Source organism: Oncorhynchus tshawytscha, linkage group LG05 (genome assembly GCF_018296145.1).
Source record: "Oncorhynchus tshawytscha isolate Ot180627B linkage group LG05, Otsh_v2.0, whole genome shotgun sequence".
Classification (NCBI taxonomy): Eukaryota; Metazoa; Chordata; class Actinopteri; order Salmoniformes; family Salmonidae; genus Oncorhynchus; species Oncorhynchus tshawytscha.
This window is the reverse complement of record NC_056433.1, coordinates 51,379,037-51,396,785: the sequence shown is the minus strand read 5'-3', so window position 1 is coordinate 51,396,785 and position 17,749 is coordinate 51,379,037. Positions and strand designations below refer to the sequence as shown.

Below are 17,749 nucleotides of genomic sequence, written 5' to 3'. Positions count from 1 at the left end.
ATGTTTATTTTTGAACCATTCCATTGTAGATTTTGCTTTATGTTTTGGATCATTGTCTTGTTGGAAGACAAATCTCCGTCCCAGTCTCAGGTCTTTTGCAGACTCCATCAGGTTTTCTTCCAGAATGGTCCTGTATTTGGCTCCATCCATCTTCCCATCAATTTTAACCATCTTCCCTGTCCCTGCTGAAGAAAAGCAGGCCCAAACCATGATGCTGCCACCACCATGTTTGACAGTGGGGATGGTGTGTTCAGGGTGATGAGCTGTGTTGCTTTTACGCCAAACATAACGTTTTGCATTGTTGCCAAAAAGTTCAATTTTGGTTTCATCTGACCAGAGCACCATCTTCCACATGTTTGGTGTGTCTCCCAAGTGGCTTGTGGCAAACTTTAAACGACACTTTTTATGGATATCTTTAAGAAATGGCTTTCTTCTTGCCACTCTTCCATAAAGGCCAGATTTGTGCAATATACGACTGATTGTTGTCCTATGGACAGAGTCTCCCACCTCAGCTGTAGATCTCTGCAGTTCATCCAGAGTGATCATGGGCCTCTTGGCTGCATCTCTGATCAGTCTTCTCCTTGTATGAGCTGAAAGTTTAGAGGGACGGCCAGGTCTTGGTAGATTTGCAGTGGTCTGATACTCCTTCCATTTCAATATTATCGCTTGCACAGTGCTCCTTGGGATGTTTAAAGCTTGGGAAATCTTTTTGTATCCAAATACGGCTTTAAACCTCTTCACAACAGTATCTCGGACCTGCCTGGTGTGTTCCTTGTTCTTCATGATGCTCTCTGCGCTTTTAATGGACCTCTGAGACTATCACAGTGCAGGTGCATTTATACGGAGACTTGATTACACACAGGTGGATTGTATTTATCATCATTAGTCATTTAGGTCAACATTGGATCATTCAGAGATCCTCACTGAACTTCTGGAGAGAGTTTGCTGCACTGAAAGTAAAGGGGCTGAATAATTTTGCACGCCCAATTTTTCAGTTTTTGATTTGTTAAAAAAGTTTGAAATATCCAATAAATGTCGTTCCACTTCATGATTGTGTCCCACTTGTTGTTGATTCTTCACAAAAAAATACAGTTTTATATATTTATGTTTGAAGCTTGAAATGTGGCAAAAGGTCGCAAAGTTCAAGGGGGCCGAATACTTTCGCAAGGCACTGTAGCTGTGCAGCGACACTCCCCATCCAACCTGACAGAGCTTGAGAGGATCTGCAGAGAAGAATGGGAGAAACTCCCTAAATGCAGGTGAGCCAAGCTTGTAGCGTCATACCCAATTAGACTCGAGGCTGTAAACGCTGCCAAAAGGTGCATGAACAAAGTACTGAGTAAAGGGTCTAAATACTTACAGTATGTAAATGTGATAGTTTTCATTTTTAATACATTTGCAAAAATGTCTAAAAACCTGTTTTTGCTTTGTCATTATGGGATATTGTGTGTATATTGAGGAAAAACAATTTAATCAATTTTAGAATAAGGCTGAAACGTAACAAAATGTGGAAGAAGTGAAGGTGTCTGAATACTTTCTGAATGCACCCGAATGCCCACGTTGTCACTTGATTCTCCCGATTGTCTCACTCACATTCATCTGGTCAAACCAGTTAGACCAGCACCTATCTCTGAGAGCACACTTCCCTATTACATTGTTGATAACAGATCAGCATTTGACTGCCATCTCTTGCAGAAACAAAGTTGTATCACATAACTGGATGGGCAATTGAAACAGGTATTTGCCATGGTTGTATTTTAATGAAAATAATACATAGATGTCTAACATAATTCCTCACATCAAATTAAATAAAACAAAAGTATTTTCACATTTGATATGAAATAGTTGACCATACATAGCACTGTAAAAAAAACACATTGGATATTGTCTAATCACTAACCAGAGCTGGTTGCAGACATAAATAGTTCTCAATGTTACGTTGTAAAAGAGATTCTAGATATATCCAGTTAAATTAGAAAATCTTCAGACTAACTTTAACTCGTCAGTGCCTTCTCAAAATGCATGTGTCCGTTTGGCCCCCCAGCCATCCTGAGGGTAGAGAAGTGGACATTAGTATCCAGGGGCAAAAGGAGGAGGGTTCAGATACTCTGGCAGTAACCCACAGTCCGTGGGTCTAACAGCGGTGACAGCAGTGATGGGTGGAAGGCCATTGTCAATCTCTCCTGGTAGCATCTGATACTCGTTATCAGCAGCTGTATCAATATCCCTATCTCTAGCCTCCACGGTTGTGAGTTTCCCCTGGTCTTTCCCCTGCTCATCCTCCACACTAATCTCTGCATACATGTGCTCCTGAGAGGCACTTCTCTTCTTATGGAACTTCCTCCTGAAGTAGCTCAGGTTGCTGACCACGGACTTTACATCTTGAATCTTCTGTTGGTTGGAGTTTGGGTCCTGGTGGTGTGTGTTTGGTCGGGTCTGTGGTCTGCCTGTACCCACAGTCCTGGGTTCTGTGGGACCTTTAGATGTTGTGCTGCTCTGGTCCGTGTCCTTTCTCTGTGGTAGAGCAGGGCCTCTGGCAGGTAACTCAGGAGGTTGGTCCGGCTGGGCCGTGGTGACTACATGCATTTTCCTGGGCAATGGCACTGGTTTAGCAGTATGATCTACCTGGAATGAAAAGAATAAATTCAGTCTAACCTTAGTTTGCTTAACCTACAATGAAATATGTAGGTATTTAGTTTTTTTTAGACCCAGAGTTAGGAAACCTCAATATTATGGCAATGTAGGCCTACAACACATTTGCAATAGCATTATCTCACCATTCAAAGTATGAAAATAAAGATTTAGCCCTATCCCCCAACAAACACATACTGTAAACACTATGATAGTCCAGCGTCTTTACCATGCTTGGGGTTTGGAAGCTCAGTGTGTTTAACTCAGTCTCCAGGCAGGGGTAGAGTCTGGGAGAAGGGGTGTTTGGAGATACAGGTGGTGTGCTAGTGTTTGGAGGTGGGCCGGCAGGGTCACTCAATGTGCTGGGACGATGTGGGAGGGCAGGTGGAATGTCCTCAGCTACTTTCAGATGAGTACTACTGTGCATGTGTGGGGGGTTATTTGGCAACACACCATGATTAGGGTTCATGGCTGGTCTTTTGGGGAATAACAGTTCTGCATAATCAGTCTTGTCCTTTGATACCTACAACAAGAAGTAGATGAAGGGGGAGAATGTTGAGTCAAACACACGTCAATTCACTAATGTATCCAAAACAGTGTACAGAAATGCAGCACAGTGTACCGTACCCGGACCACTGTGTGTTTATGCTATATGAGACCAACTCAATTCAAGCCTATAGCGTACTGGTGTGTATACAAAATAAACAATACGGTAGTTTGTAGTTTACTGAATCAAGTATAGTTCCTCACCTGTCCACAAGCTACAGTCAGCAGCTCATTGAAAGGCATGATAGACACCCTGCGGTGAAAGTTCACCAGGTCTTGCAGTGAGCTGTGATGCATGTCCTCTCCTACAATAATGTAGCGATTGTCCTTCAGCACATCGATCATGAAGTGCCTGCACCGATCAGTGGCACTAGATGCACAGAGAATTTATTTTGATGAGGAAATGCAGATGGACTTTGAACTACACCGTTGAATAGAACATGACGTTTCAGAGTGGGTAGTATGTGGCATTGACGTAGAATAGGATAAAAGCTATGGAAACAGAACACACCAATATGCTTATTGTCATCAGCTGAACAAACAACCAATCTAATGATGCCTCACCTGGAGTTGTCTATCTCATGTACAAAGCACAGAGGCTTACCGATAGGAGAGTGTGTATCCTATCCTGCTTTCACTGACACGGATCAGGAAGTAGCCTGTGGGATTGGACAGGAGCATTTCCTCAGCAACCCTGCGGTGAATAAACACTACGACGTTAGAACAAACTTAGTGCCCTACTGTAAGACAATAACATTCATAAAGCATACAGTTTATCCTTCACCACAAGCCACACATTGGTCTCATCCATGTTGTTCATCAGGGAAAAGAAACAGAGACACAATTTGAGAACTTACTTCCTGGAAATAATGCCATGGAACCATTCTGGAACTACCCCATTCCTGATGACACAGTCCAGTTGGAACTCAGTGAACCAGGAAAGGGCGTCATGTCTTCCCTGAGTCTGTGTTCCATCCATACCCCCCCAGTTGTGTCCTGGTAACATACAGTAAAGAATGATGTCAGGAAGCACCCCTCATTCTCTAAATGTTATTCCATTGCCAGTTTGACATGTCAACAATTATTTTTTAAAGGACAGTATAAACACATTTGGTATAAATGACAGATTTAATGTCCAGTTATAAACTGTAAGAAGGTAAAAGATGTAATCACCCCAACTTCAAAGAGCACTTCGCTATTGCTCTGATTGTTCCTCTATAATTTGCAGTTTCTGAATTCAAAGAGGAAGACCATTCAGCTGGCTGGTTGATACTTATTTACATTAGGGCAACAAAGACATTTATGCTGCCAAATATTTAGTAGCACTAATAAACCTTGGATTAGTATTACGTATATCTTCAACTACATTTAAACTGAGACAGTTAACACAAAGTGAAATAGCTTCACATACATTGTTGGCCTCAATGGAAATCTTTATTTTTTTTACTCTGCTCTTAATATTCAAATATTATTTAGACAAGTGGGTAAAACCAGATACAAAAAATGCATCCAAATGAATACTAAAACTATAGTAATACCCGAGTAATTAGGCCTACTAACTATACATCTGCATACCACATTGTCTAACAAAACAAATACTCTTCTTTGAAAATGTACATAATAAGAAAAGTTGTCCAATCCCACAAATAAAACGAACATTACATTGTCTACGCACCTGTTGTGGCTAGTTACAATTTTTGTCGCCTTTTCAATAAAGCAATTTACCTCATGAGGAGCAACTCGAAACTGAAGCTTTGCGCTGTTCACACACCTTTACAAGTTAGCTCCTGTGAGGGAAAAGGGTGGAGATATTTTTCCCATGCGTGAATCTGGTAGGTCTATCGTCGTAAAATAGCCTTGCCTAGCCTCAATACCAATTACAGCTTTATCAAGCTAATTTAAACATTTAATTTTAATTCTATAGGAGTAGTCCTCTTCAATATATACGATTGATAAGATATACAGCACAGGTGCAATCGAAAGTAAGAAAAATAAAAACGAGTTTCGTTGTGGCCGATCTTGGGATATAAATATCTGACATTTCTGCATGGCTAACGGTTCCCTTAATATTATAGGAAGGAATTCATTGGGACAATGATGGTGGCCTAATAAGTTGTAAGTCAATTGAGAAACTGCAGCAAGTTTTAAAATAATCATTTTAATAAATCATCAAAAGTACATCTACAAAAGGTGTAGATCAATTCAGTAATATTTGTGAAAGTACAGTACAATCATTTTAATAAATCATCAAAAGTACACATCTACAAAAGGTGTAGATCAATTCAGTAATATTTATGAAAGTACAGTACAATCATTTTAGATCTTTCTTATTTACAATTGTTTTCTAAATGCCATTTCTCCCCCATTTTCCATAAGTTATCTATGAAATCCAAATTGTCTTGAACATGGAATGCTGGAATGATTTATGAACTGAAAAAGATGTACAAATAGTTCCACCAAAAGGAAACGAAACCGTCATAATTGCTATTCTGAATAAACATTTGCCAGACCTATACAAGGTCCTGAACATACACAGCGGTTCAGCAAACTGACTGTGCCACTCGTGATGTTCTACACAAGAGAGGACATGAAAAGCTCATCCGCAAAATAATATACAGTATTTCTAAATACAATTTACTTGGTCACAAGTAGAGATAAGAGCTGTGCAAAATCAGGGGGAAGTCGTTTCCTTTTGATGTGATTTAATATGTGCTCAATTTCCTAGAAATGTTTGTGTTGACAAATGGAATGCAAGTTCCACATTAAGACGGATTGAATGGGAATGATGGGAGTGACAAAGTATAAAGAGAACAGAAAGCAATGCAATAATGATCCTTTGCACATGTCTAATATCAAAGAAAAGCTCTTCAAGTCAAATGTGCAAACCCTCAAGAGGACCTACAGCCTCATGATGCATAGTTGCAAAGACCATGATATCAAGTATTAGGTGAAAATAAGACGCTGTCATGGACAGTGGCAAATTCAGAGGGAAGGGCAAGCAAGGAAGGAGAACGAAACCGAAACGCAAACTCCAATAAGCAAAGCTACTTTCCTCCAGGCATCCATTTAACATTGTCACCCTATAACGGACTAAAAATCACTGAAACTATGATTAAGTCTTGAGGATAGGGACTGGAAGAATATTTCAACTCTGGCAAGGGTTTCTACAAGGGCACTTTCATATTTGGATGTTGTTTCACTGAAAATACTGACTACATGTCCTTTTGACTCGTTGCTTGTGACATTTTAGTTCATTGCCATGTCACTACATTGCCCCCTAGTGCTTAGAAAAAGTACTGATGCCAATGCATTCAATGTAAAACTGCAACAAACCCAAAACACCCAGAATTAGATTGTCTTAATACTGGCACATGAATAGTAATTATCAACACCAAAATGTGGGTCTCTTCAGTTTCAAAGCAGCAAGTACTAGGAAAACATATAGCTACTATCCTCGACTAAAAAAAGCTGCAGGAGTGGTTCTCTAGTGAAATGGACTGTCAATGCATATTGTATTTCAAATATTCTCAATACAGTAGGTTGACGTTACTCAATTGAGTTCTTATAACCATAACATGTACTTTAGTTGGAATGGACTATAGGCCTACAAAACAACTACAAGGCAGACTAATATTTGCGCCATTGTCACTAATTTTCTGCCACAAATACTGACAACAGCAGCATTAAAACAGGCTTAGAAAGACAAAGGCCACACAACTAAACCCGAATGGTATTACAGTATCACAATTTAACAACCAGTAAACAAATAAGGAATAGGTTGAGGTTGGCATTTGAAAAGGTTGCCCAAGACATGACTTTAAAAAAATAATTATAATCCATGACAAAGTGATTATTACCACCCAAAAGATTCTCTCTGTTTCAGTGTTCTCCACATCACACACAATATTCAAAATTGGGGCAAAGAAAACATTTTGTGGAGTGGTTTAATATTAAAACACATTTCGAATGCCAAAACCAAAGTTGTGGGCAATTTATGCAACTCAATTGTTAGGAAATGAATTGTGCTCCAACTAGACTGATGTTACTGTGGAACAGATTTCAACTGACAGCCACTGGAAGTTCCGGAATGTAATAGTTCTAAAGAACACTGACATATTCCTATACAAGCTAACAGAATAAGACATGCTTTTGCAAATGTTAAGCAGTGAAGCCAATTTCATTACTAAAGTGCAATCAAAATGTGCAGATATCGGCACAGAATTGTTTTACCACTCAAATATGGTTGATAAACCTTGCGCAGGAAACAAATTGGAACTGCATAACGATAGAGTACATGTAAAATGATGAACACAGGTATTTTTATTTTATTTTTTAGGTATGTCTAAGATGGAATGTCCACTATTGAAAAAAAAACAAAAAACATGATTAGGCAGCCAGTACGTTGCAATACATTTTAGTGAACTGTTAACAGAAATATATACATATTGGAGCAGATCGGCATTGTACATGAGGACGCACAACTGCAACGCTTTTTGATTTCTCTACATTCAGCGTCAAAATGCATTGCAGTTGTGCGTCCTCAAGTACAATGCCGATCTGCTCCAATATGTATATTTTCTGTTAACAGCTCACTAAAGTTTATTATAACGTACTGGCCACCTACTCATCTTATTTCTTGGATTGCCTGCCATTTAGGGGCCTACCTTCCCACTGTCCTCACCTCACACATCTTCACTATTAACATGGTAAGACTTCAGAATTTTTCTAGGTATTATCTTAAGAACATAAGTGTCTTTCTTGGATGGCAAATGAGTAATGTCAAGGTAGAATAGAGAGAATCACTATCATTTGAGAAAGGAAAAAAACAGGGACGCATAGATCTCCATAGTAGTAGCTAGATGACACAGAAGGCAACTCTGACAGAAGACGTCAGATGTATATGATGGTTAACTAGTCTTATCATGGAAATAAGCCACTGCTTTTAAGGTTAATTCATGTTGAGAAGGAAAAAAAACTCACTAAGGATCAACTTTGGCAGCAGTGCAACCACATAGCAACATGAAGTACCTGTAACAATACCAGTTGCATAAGACAAAGAGAGGAGAGGGGGAGCAGAAGCCTAAGTGTAATTATGAGAAACGATATAAGAGCATGAGGAGTGCCCGGTATAGAGATCTCCATCTAACAACCCTGATTGAGCAACTGATTGATCCACCTGACCAATGAATACATCTGTTTTTAAACTGGGGGACACATGGTGAATCAGAAAAAAAAAGCTCAAAACCCAAAGAGGCCTGGGATATGGGGAATGAGAAAGGGATGAGAACAGGGCGAAAGAGAGGAGAGCTCTGAGCAAGCTCAGTCCAGTTCTGTCCAGCTGTGGACAATGAGAAGGCCGTGGTCCTCACAGGAGGGTGCAGCGGAAGAAACTGCTCTTCTTGGGCTGCTCTGTGATCTTCACCCCCTGACTGCTGCCCTGAGGACTGTTGCCCTCCTGGAACACACATACACTGAGTGTAAGTCAGAGGGAACACACATTATAGCCCATTGAAATAGATGTGCACATACTACACACACACTTACCAGTTTCTTGTCCATTTTCGCCTTGATGTCTCTGGCAAGGGTCATAAATGCCTGAAAATGTCAGGGTGAAAAAACAGGGCAAATAGAGATCAAATCAAAAGAGACAAAACAATGTGCATTGTCTTTCACTAATGTCACAACTTTACTGTACTCCCATTGTTTTTAGAACTGCTTGGAATGAGTCAACTCTGTAGGCTCGGCCCTAAACGTTGTGCTCGCTGTCACCTGGGGCTGCACGGCAAATGAAGCTGTCTATATGGATGCATGATCTCTGTGCTAACTTGTATTTGTACAGGGTGAACTTTAAATGACAAATGAATCGGAGTTTGTCTTCAGGAATTCTGTCTTATTTGCATTAGTCTCACCCCTCACACAAGCCTGTAGATGCTGTGACACCCTATGGGTGATCAGGTTACTGTAAACTTTGTATCATATGATTGGTCAATGGTGGTTGGTTTTACACCTTCAGATGTATGAAATGAAGTTCTGTTCTCCCTCTTATCCTGCATGCAGTCCATTGGATAATGGTTGTGTGATATTTCCTCAGACACTGGCCTAGTAGGCATCTCTTCGTTCATGCTTGGTCTTGTAAGTTAACCTTAATATTATGACTTGTGTGTGAATTAGAGGTCTTCACGGACCCACTTGTACCCGAATACCCAAGACCCAAACCGGGACTCGAGCGGGTCTGGATCCAGAATTCTAAATAAAGTCACGGGTCTGATCGTCACGGGTATGTGTAAGGGCTGGTACAGATCCGAACGCAACTGCTGCAGTCGAGAGAGAACAACATTTTAATAATTTATGCTGCTACTCTTGCTTTTCACGAGAGTGGAGCATGGCACGTGTAGCTTGTTTTTGGTCTATCATAAGCCATCAAAGCAGCAATAACCTACAGTCATAGAGCCTCTGTGTATGTCTAAAGTTAGGAGACATCTACTCAATGGAAGATGTAATTAAAATGATGTAATTAAATGTTAAAGGAGGATAGGCTACAATGACCAAGAGCAAACAGCTAGGCTGCTACTTAATATTCTGAATGGAGTTGTTATTTCTAACTGTAGGATGAGAAACTGCAATTAGCCTAGCTAGCGAGCTTAATTAGCTTCCCCCGGTTTGATGCAGTCCAGACAGGTACTACATAATGATATGTGACGATAAATAAGTTCGCTACGGCAGCCATTAGTCTACTATGGTGCGAGTCGTCTTGGTTGGTTGCCATCTCTTCCTCCCCGTGTTACTCCATCACAGTTCGGCTCCTCCCCCACCTGCTAAAGCAGCACCTCCCTCTCCCTCTTACGCTTTAGCTCCGGTTAATAGAGTAGCTTGTAAAAATAATTTTCTGCTGTTTCCCTCACTCGGATCGGACCGGGTCTGGAGCCAACTAGGTCGATACGGAATGGGTCTAGTTGTCCTCGGGTTCGTTTGGAATTGGTCACAATATTTAAAAATATATATTTATTCATATCGGGTCTGGGTGGGAAAGCCCAGATCCATTTCGGACTTGGACCCGTGAAGACCTCTAATGTGAATCCATTCATTTAACAGAGTTATTAAATAATACTTGCTTTGATATTCTCTTCTCATGACCATTCCTTGATCTTAGTCAGCTAAACACATAATTGCACATGGTTTTACTATAATGTTGAATCGAGTCAGGCATTTGGTTTAATAGACTTTGATCATATTAATTGGATAGTCTTATCAAATTTTACCCCACTGCAACTCACATTCTCCACGTTGATGTTGGCCTTTGCACTGGTCTCCATAAACTTAATACCGTACTCCAACGCTAACTGCCAACAGGAGATAAGAGGGACACACACAAAAAACCTCAGTCAACATGTAGAGTTCTTATTGTACTGTCCATGTTGCCTCGCAAAGCCACCTGATCCTGTGAGCTTACATGCAGCGTTTTAATGTAAGTTTGTGTGGATCAGGTGCCCTCGAGTGGCTACATGGACAGTATCACAATCAGAAATCGACATCTACTCTATAGACACTATGAGTTATTTAGTTTATGATATACTTTTCATTTACTGGTCAGTGATCACCCACCTTCTCCCCTCTGTCTTTGGACACCTGTCGCTTGTCATTGACGTCACACTTGTTGCCCAGCACCATCTTCTCCACATCTGCAGAGGCATGCTGGACAGGAAGAGAGGATAAGTCATCCATAGCATTTATAGAGCAATGCAACGCCTTCAATTTCACTAACTTCTGTTCTCCTGCAGAGATGTAAATGTTACAATTTCTGATGACTACCTCCTCTATATTCCTTATCCAGTTCTTGATGTTTTCAAATGACTTCTCGTTGGTGATGTCGAAGACTAACATGATGCCCTGGGGAGGAAGTAAAATCAAACAACCAATTTAAACAGAGCATGTCAGATATTAGCATCCTGTTAAACTTGAGAAACCTGTACACTTGGGAGGATAGCGAATTGTTATAAAGGGCCTAAACAGGATTCCAGGGTGATTGTACCCACCTCCCATGGATGATCTCAGGTATGTACTGCTTCATTTACAACTCTAAAAAGGGAGCGGCTCAAACTAGTTTGGAATCTATTAGTTGATGCACTGATCGCCATGAACGTCTCCGAATATGATACAAAAATTAATTCAAACTAAGTTCTTAGCTAGCTAGGCATATGCTTAGTACATTTCTGACATTGTGAGAGTGACATAGTGAAGCAAGGCAACTGACCATGGCTCCTCTGTAATATGCCGTTGTGATTGTTCGAAACCGCTCCTGGCCAGCTGTGTCCCTGGTAAGAGAACAACACAATGAGAGCCTTTCATTCCTGTCCCTGAATCAACCCACTTGTTGAATTATAGGCCAATTGTGAGCATTCCCAAGGTGCTCTTTCTAATACATAATTTAAGACACTGTGTGAAGAAGTCAAAGGGCTGTCTTACCATATCTGTAGCTTGATCTTCTTCCCGTCTAGTTCTATTGTTCTAATTTTGAAATCAATACCTAAAAAGGCAGAGGGGATTAGCAAGAGTGAGACAATTCTTGCACTTCTACCCACCTAAAATAGATGTACATTTCACTGTCATCTCAGAGTTGCAAATGACAAAGGATTTTTGAAACAACCATTTGACGTTGATGTACAGCACTGTTTATGCACAGGTAGCAAAAGCAGACTGCATTCAACATTTGCTCGGAAGCTAGCAAGTACTTATTTGCATGACACCAAGTCCAGAGTGACTGGGTTCTGGCTAGGGAGGCCCATTTTTTTAGATGATGTTGCAAGCCACACACAGGAGGTCAACGATTTCAATGTAAATTGCTGCAAAACTTCAGGGGAGACCTCACCTCCGAGCTAACCTTTCTGTAATGCAACTCTCAGCTAAAATTGGACTGCTTGCTGTGTATGAACATCACTGCTAGATTAGCTAGCTAGAATACACAATATGAACAAAAGTATGTGGACACATGCTCATCAGGTTTACCCAATAAATTACTGGGAGTTTATACATGTAGTGTGCGACTCTATAAAAACAGACACCTGCTCGTCGAACATCTCATTCTAAAATCATGGGCATTAATATGGAGTTGGTTCCCCCATTGCTGCTATAACAGCCTCCACTCTTCTGGGAAGGCTTTCCACTAGATGTTGGAACATTGCTGCGTGGACTTGCTTCCATTCAGCCACAAGAGCATTAATGAGGCCGCGGACTGATGTTGGGCGATTAGGCCTGGCTCGCAGTCGAAGTTTGAATTCATCCCAAAGGTGTTTGATGGGGTTAAGGTCAGGGCTCTGTGCAGGCCAGTCAAGTTCTTCCACACCGATCTCGACAAACCATCTGTTTGTGCACAGGGGCATTGTCATGCTAAAACAGTAAAGGGCCTACCTCAAACTGTTGCCACAAAGTTGGAAGCACATAATGGTCTACAATGTCCTTGTATGCTGTAGCGTTACGATTTCCTTTCTCTGTAAATAAGGGGCCTAGCCCAAATCATAAAAAACATTATTCCTCCTCCACCTAACTTTACAATTGACACTATGCATTGGGGCAAGTAGTGTTCTCCTGGCATCCGCTAAACCCAGATGGTGTGATTGACCACTCCAGAGAACACTTTTCCACTGCTCCAGAGTTCAATTGGGGCGAGCTTTACACCACTCCAGCCGAAGCTTGGCATTGTGCATGGTGATCTTAGGCTTGTGTATGGCAGTTCGGCCATGATAAAAAAAAAATCATGAAGCTCCCAAAGAACAGTTATTGTGTTGGCAGTTTGGAACTCAGTAGCAATAGTGAGCGTTGCAACCAAGGACAGACAAATTTTAAGCACTGAGCTTGTGTGGCCTACTACTTCATAGCTGAGCCGTTGTTGCTCCTAGATGTTTCCCCTTCACAATAACAGCACATAGTTGAACGGGGCAGCTCTAGCAGGGCAGACATTTGACAAACTGACTTGTTGTTAAGGTGGCATCCTATGACGGTGCCACGTTGAAAGTCACAGAGGTTTTCAGTAAGGTCATTCTACTGCCAATGTCTGTCTATGGAGATTGCAAGGCTGTGAGCTCGATTTTATACACCTGTCAGCAACGGTTGTGGCTGAAATAGCGGAATCCACTCATTTGAACTGGTATCCACATACTTTTGTATATATATATTGTGTAGTTACTTAGTCAGGGTAGTTTACTTGCTCACCTGACAGCTAACGTTCGCTAGATAGCTAAGGAGTCAGCTGGTGACGTCGCCAGCTAAAAAAATATCATGAACATTTCAATTTGAGGTATGCCGGGGATGCTGAAGTGCTGGTTTTATTGTCAAGCGAGCCCTGTAAACAAGCCGGTTGTTTCCTGGCTGAGGAACTAAATGCTAACCAAACAAGCTCTAGTTAGCTAGCGTTAGCATGACAGGATGGGCGCTCACCACCAATATTGCTAGTTGGGGTCGAGAGCTAGCTACCCCTCCTCCTGCATAACTTTTCGAACCACAAAACTTACGAAATGTACATACCTATTGTCGAGATAAACGTTGAGTTAAACGCATCTTCTGAAAATCTGAACAACACACAAGTCTTTCCGACGCCAGAATCGCCGATTAAGAGTAATTTGAACAAGTAATCGTAAGTCTTCGCCATGTTATTAGCTATTGCGGAAATCCCGCCCGGCAGCTGTGTAAAGAGATATGGTTAGTTGAAAAAAATATTTGGATATGTCACTTCTTTTTCGATTTATACTGGACCAGTGATTGGACAAACAACATGTCACTCTTGACAGCAGTCGTGGCTCCGGAAGCGCGACTTCCCCACTGTCAATCAAAATAGAAAAGGCAGCTGATTGTGCGTTTGTAGTCATTGTCCCACCCATTAAGATGTGATCCCACCCATTATATGATCTCACCCTTTATACAGTTTTACAACTTCTCAGCTTCACATTCACGACAACAATATCAGTGTACAGTCTGAAAGCCGTGCGATAATCTTGTTATCAAAGTACAGTGCCAGTGAAATAACAATAACTAAGAGAAGCAATGTCGGTAAGTGTTTTTTCTTTGCTCATGTGGGAAGTAGCCACATATAACGTTATCGTGTTTACACCATTGGAATAGCCAGTCAAATACTGTAGGCCTAATTCTTTATTGTAGGCCTTGCTTTCATTGGTGTAAAGTACTTTAGTAAAAATATATACCCAAAAGTACTCGTTACATTTCGAATGCTCAGACAGGACAGCAATATGGTCCAATTCGCGCACCTATCAATATAACGTTTTGTCATCCCTTCTGCCTCTTATCTGGTGGACTCACTAAACACATACTGTTTGTAAATTTTGTCTGAGTGTTGGAGTGTTACTGTCTGTCCGTAAGTAAAACATCGTGCTGTTTGCTTAATATAAGGAATTTGATGTATAGAATTTTCATTTTACTTTTATTCAAGTATGACGATTGATTACTTTTTCACCACATGTCATAAACAAATTAAATAGTGGAGCTTGTCCCGGGAATGGGATACATGTCTGGGCATGCCTCAAAAATAGCTCTGCTGAAGTTTTTGTATCAGACATGAGAGGGCGCCCTTGACTTATTTACATAAAAAAACATACAGTTATATCAAATGTTATTATAACCAACGATTTCCCTTCTAATCTGTGTTTATATCTTTCTATGGATCTTAATGTATGAACTGTACAGTCATATATTTACACATTAATCCGTATTGCAGCTCGCTAAGGACCTAATGCACCCTACTTTGGTGGCTGAGAGGCAAAGACACAAGAAGAAGAGGTTGGTTCAGAGTCCCAACTCCTACTTCATGGATGTAAAATGCCCAGGTGAGTATTAAGGATGTACAACTTCCCAAGTTTGCGATTTACCATTAGGGCTGGGAATTGCCAGGGACCTCACAATATGATATTATCACAATACATATGTGCCGATACGATATGCATTGTAATTCTCACGATTCTGTATATGCGTTGCACTTCCATACTGATATTTGATTGCGATTTGATGGTCCAAATATTGCTCACTATATGTCTGCTGCAGAGAGACCATGAGAAAATGATTTTTGATTAGTCATGGAAATAAATGTGTTGGAAACATGTTGTCTCACTATAGAAAGAAGGCGGGGAACGAGCTATTGGATGAACAATACTGGAGCTTTGGCACAGAAAATGAAAAAGCACAACGCTTGCTCACCATAGCCTGTGTGCGCCTTGAGCCTTTACCTTTTCAATGAGGATCTAATTGTTTGATTGTACCTCGACTCTCATTAGTTGAGGGCCTGACACTTTTTTTCCATTACCAATATTTATTTACAGACACTGTAGTAAACTATATTTAAGTTAATTTCCTTGGAAAGATTACTGTCAAGTGATTCTCTTCCGCCCATGTGTAGGCAGCCTACTCTATTTAATTGAGACCACACATACTGTAGGCACACTTGATCTTGCAAGCCCAACTAGGAGAGGAGAGGTAGGCTATTGAACTTGGAAGCAGTGAATTCTAAGTGTGTGAATAATGCGCCAAAAGGTTGCTTTTAATACAGTAGGTAGGCCCAGGCTAATGCATACAAAGCAAAAAGACAATTGTTTCCAAATAATATGCGCGACCAAAAAAAAACATTTTCATCCCAAAATTGTCTGTCTGACTGGCCGCTCCTGCCCACAGCATGGAAAATTAGGATGCACCACAATGATCTCTGTCAGGACGCGCAGCCCTCTACTTGGAGTCAAAGTATGGAGACTGTATGTCTTGCAAAATAATATAATGACATGTAACTATTTCCCCACCATCACTATTTACCATACTCCATTGATAAACTATGTGTATGTATGTACGTATGTACAGGGCGGCGGGCGGCCTAGTGGTTAGAGCGTTGGGCCAGTAACCGAAAGGTTGCTAGATAAAATCCCTGAGCTGATATGATAAAAATCTGTCGTTCTGCCCCTGTACAAGGCAGTTGACCCACTGTTCCTAGGCCGTCATTGTAAATAAGAATTTGTTCTTAACTGACTTGCCTGGTTAAATAAAAATAAAATAAATAAAAATGGTGTTCACATTATTATTCTAATAACATTATTATCTAAAATAATTATAATTTACAACAAATAAATGAAGCATGAAAATAAAGCATTTACAAAGGCTTATTAAAGGGATATATTGGGATTTTGGCAATGAGGCCCTTTAGCTACTTCCCCAGAGTCAGATGAACTTGTGGATACCATTTTTATGTATCTTTTTGTGTTGCGCAATGACAAAATCTACAGGAACAACTAGCATGCCAGTCATTGCGCTAACGCTTGTTAGCAATTGCACTAACACTCATTAGCAGCTTCCTTCAAACTACGCAGGTACATAAAAATGGTATCCATGAGCTCATCTGACTCTGGGGTGGATAAAGGGTGTCATTGCCAAAATCCCAAACTATTAGTTTAATGAAAACATATGAATGTTTTCATTTCCAGCAGTATACCACCCTGCATACCACTGCTGGCTTGCTTCTGAAGTTAAGCAGGGTTGGTCTTGGTCAGTCCCTGGATGGGAGACCAGATGCTGCTGGAAGTGGTGTTGGAGGGCCAGTAGGAGGCACTCTTTCCTCTGATCTAAAAACAAATCACAATGCCCCAGGGAAGTGATTGGGGACACTGCCCTGTGTAGGGTGCTGTCTTTTGGATGGGATGTTAAACAGGTGTCCTGACTCTCTGAGGTCATTAAAGATCCCATGGCACTTATTGTAAGAGTAGGGGTGTTAACACCGGTGTCCTGGCTAAAATTTCCAATCTGGCCCTCAAACCATTCACGGTCACCTAATAATCCCCAGTTTACAATTGGCTCATTCATCCCCCTCCTGTTCCCTGTAACTAATCTCCAGGTTGTTGCTGTAAATGAGAACGTGTTCTAAGTCAACTTACCTGGTAAAATAACATATATAAGGGAACAGAAAAACATCTTTGTTTCCCCGTTTATTCCAGGCTGCTACAGGATCACCACAGTGTTCAGTCATGCCCAGAGAGTGGTGCCCTGTGGCGGTTGCTCCTTCGTCCTGTGCCAGCCCAGAGGGGGTAAATGTCGCCTCACTGAGGGTAAGACGTTGTACAATCACATTGCTCAAGAGCCTGAACTTATACAGTAGCATAGACGCACACTATATCAGTTTAGAGCTCTATTGAATGTCTACTGATTATTAATTTCAACTCCTCTTTCTCGCCTCTGTCCAGGCTGCTCGTTCAGAAGAAAGCAACACTGAGGGAGGTTACAGTTGTGAGCTTTCAACTCTTGAAAGTCGTGGAAGGTGGACCATGAATGATTGACTGTTCAGTCTTAATTTTAGCTTACATTATGTTGATTGGAATGGGTATATTTAGCTGAGCTGATTGACAGTGTTTGGATCTTATTGTGATGTCTTTCATGCAAAATACAAGCAGATTAATGTTCAGCTACAATATGTCTTCTTTTCATATTGAATAGGAATAATATGATATAATATAAGTTGAAATAATCTCCCTCTGTATGTGTATGAAATGTATATTTTTCTTAGTAAATCATCAAATAAATAATAGCTTAAGCCAGG

The 17,749-nt window shown here is 40.8% G+C and overlaps 3 protein-coding genes across 7 annotated transcripts; 1 reads left to right on the top strand and 2 right to left on the bottom strand.

Moving 5' to 3' along the window:
* Positions 1 to 1,738: 1,738 nt before the first annotated feature.
* hsh2d (hematopoietic SH2 domain containing) lies at positions 1,739 to 5,026 on the bottom strand. 4 transcript variants are annotated; one of them, XM_024421249.2, is made up of 7 exons: positions 4,903 to 5,026; positions 4,351 to 4,408; positions 4,035 to 4,173; positions 3,782 to 3,871; positions 3,382 to 3,547; positions 2,861 to 3,154; positions 1,739 to 2,625 (listed from the first exon to the last, which is right to left on the bottom strand). In XM_024421249.2, exons 3-7 carry the CDS (start codon positions 4,154 to 4,156, stop codon positions 2,071 to 2,073), a joined length of 1,227 nt encoding a protein of 408 aa, XP_024277017.1. In that variant the 5' UTR covers positions 4,157 to 4,173; positions 4,351 to 4,408; positions 4,903 to 5,026; the 3' UTR covers positions 1,739 to 2,070. The 4 variants fall into 4 exon arrangements, with proteins under 4 accessions (XP_024277017.1, XP_024277016.1, XP_024277019.1 ...); XM_024421248.2 differs by having other exon boundaries at positions 4,853 to 4,981; XM_024421251.2 differs by lacking the exon at positions 4,351 to 4,408 and having other exon boundaries at positions 4,903 to 5,021.
* A 290-nt stretch (positions 5,027 to 5,316) lies between these two features.
* On the bottom strand, positions 5,317 to 13,879 carry LOC112250803 (ras-related protein Rab-8A). Its single transcript, XM_024421246.2, has 8 exons — positions 13,696 to 13,879; positions 11,641 to 11,701; positions 11,429 to 11,489; positions 10,987 to 11,064; positions 10,780 to 10,869; positions 10,452 to 10,517; positions 8,722 to 8,772; positions 5,317 to 8,632 (listed from the first exon to the last, which is right to left on the bottom strand). The coding sequence occupies exons 1-8, from the start codon at positions 13,817 to 13,819 to the stop codon at positions 8,543 to 8,545; spliced, it is 621 nt and encodes a 206-aa protein (XP_024277014.1). The 5' UTR covers positions 13,820 to 13,879; the 3' UTR covers positions 5,317 to 8,542.
* Positions 13,880 to 14,059: 180 nt separating this feature from the next.
* On the top strand, positions 14,060 to 17,748 carry LOC112250802 (40S ribosomal protein S27-like). 2 transcript variants are annotated; one of them, XM_024421245.2, is made up of 4 exons: positions 14,060 to 14,217; positions 14,900 to 15,008; positions 17,151 to 17,261; positions 17,397 to 17,748. In XM_024421245.2, exons 1-4 carry the CDS (start codon positions 14,212 to 14,214, stop codon positions 17,423 to 17,425), a joined length of 255 nt encoding a protein of 84 aa, XP_024277013.1. In that variant the 5' UTR covers positions 14,060 to 14,211; the 3' UTR covers positions 17,426 to 17,748. The 2 variants fall into 2 exon arrangements, with proteins under 2 accessions (XP_024277013.1, XP_024277012.1); XM_024421244.2 differs by having other exon boundaries at positions 17,151 to 17,422.
* Position 17,749: the final 1 nt, after the last annotated feature.

Bases quoted from the DNA above. Each gene is read 5' to 3' on its own strand.
- LOC112250802 (XM_024421244.2), top strand. The intron at 15,009-17,150 runs GTGAGTATTAAG...CGTTTATTCCAG, and splicing joins CATGGATGTAAAATGCCCAG to GCTGCTACAGGATCACCACA.
- LOC112250803 (XM_024421246.2), bottom strand. From the start codon at position 13,819: ATGGCGAAGACTTACGATTACTTGTTCAAATTACTCTTAATCGGCGAT. The intron at 10,518-10,779 runs GTGGGTGATCAC...TCCTGTTGGCAG, and splicing joins CCAAAGACAGAGGGGAGAAG to TTAGCGTTGGAGTACGGTAT. The intron at 8,773-10,451 runs GTGAGTTGCAGT...TGACATTTTCAG, and splicing joins CCAACATCAACGTGGAGAAT to GCATTTATGACCCTTGCCAG.
- hsh2d (XM_024421249.2), bottom strand. From the start codon at position 4,156: ATGGATGGAACACAGACTCAGGGAAGACATGACGCCCTTTCCTGGTTC. The intron at 3,872-4,034 runs GTAAGTTCTCAA...TATTCACCGCAG, and splicing joins CATGGCATTATTTCCAGGAA to GGTTGCTGAGGAAATGCTCC. The intron at 3,548-3,781 runs GTAAGCCTCTGT...CTGTGCATCTAG, and splicing joins GGATACACACTCTCCTATCG to TGCCACTGATCGGTGCAGGC.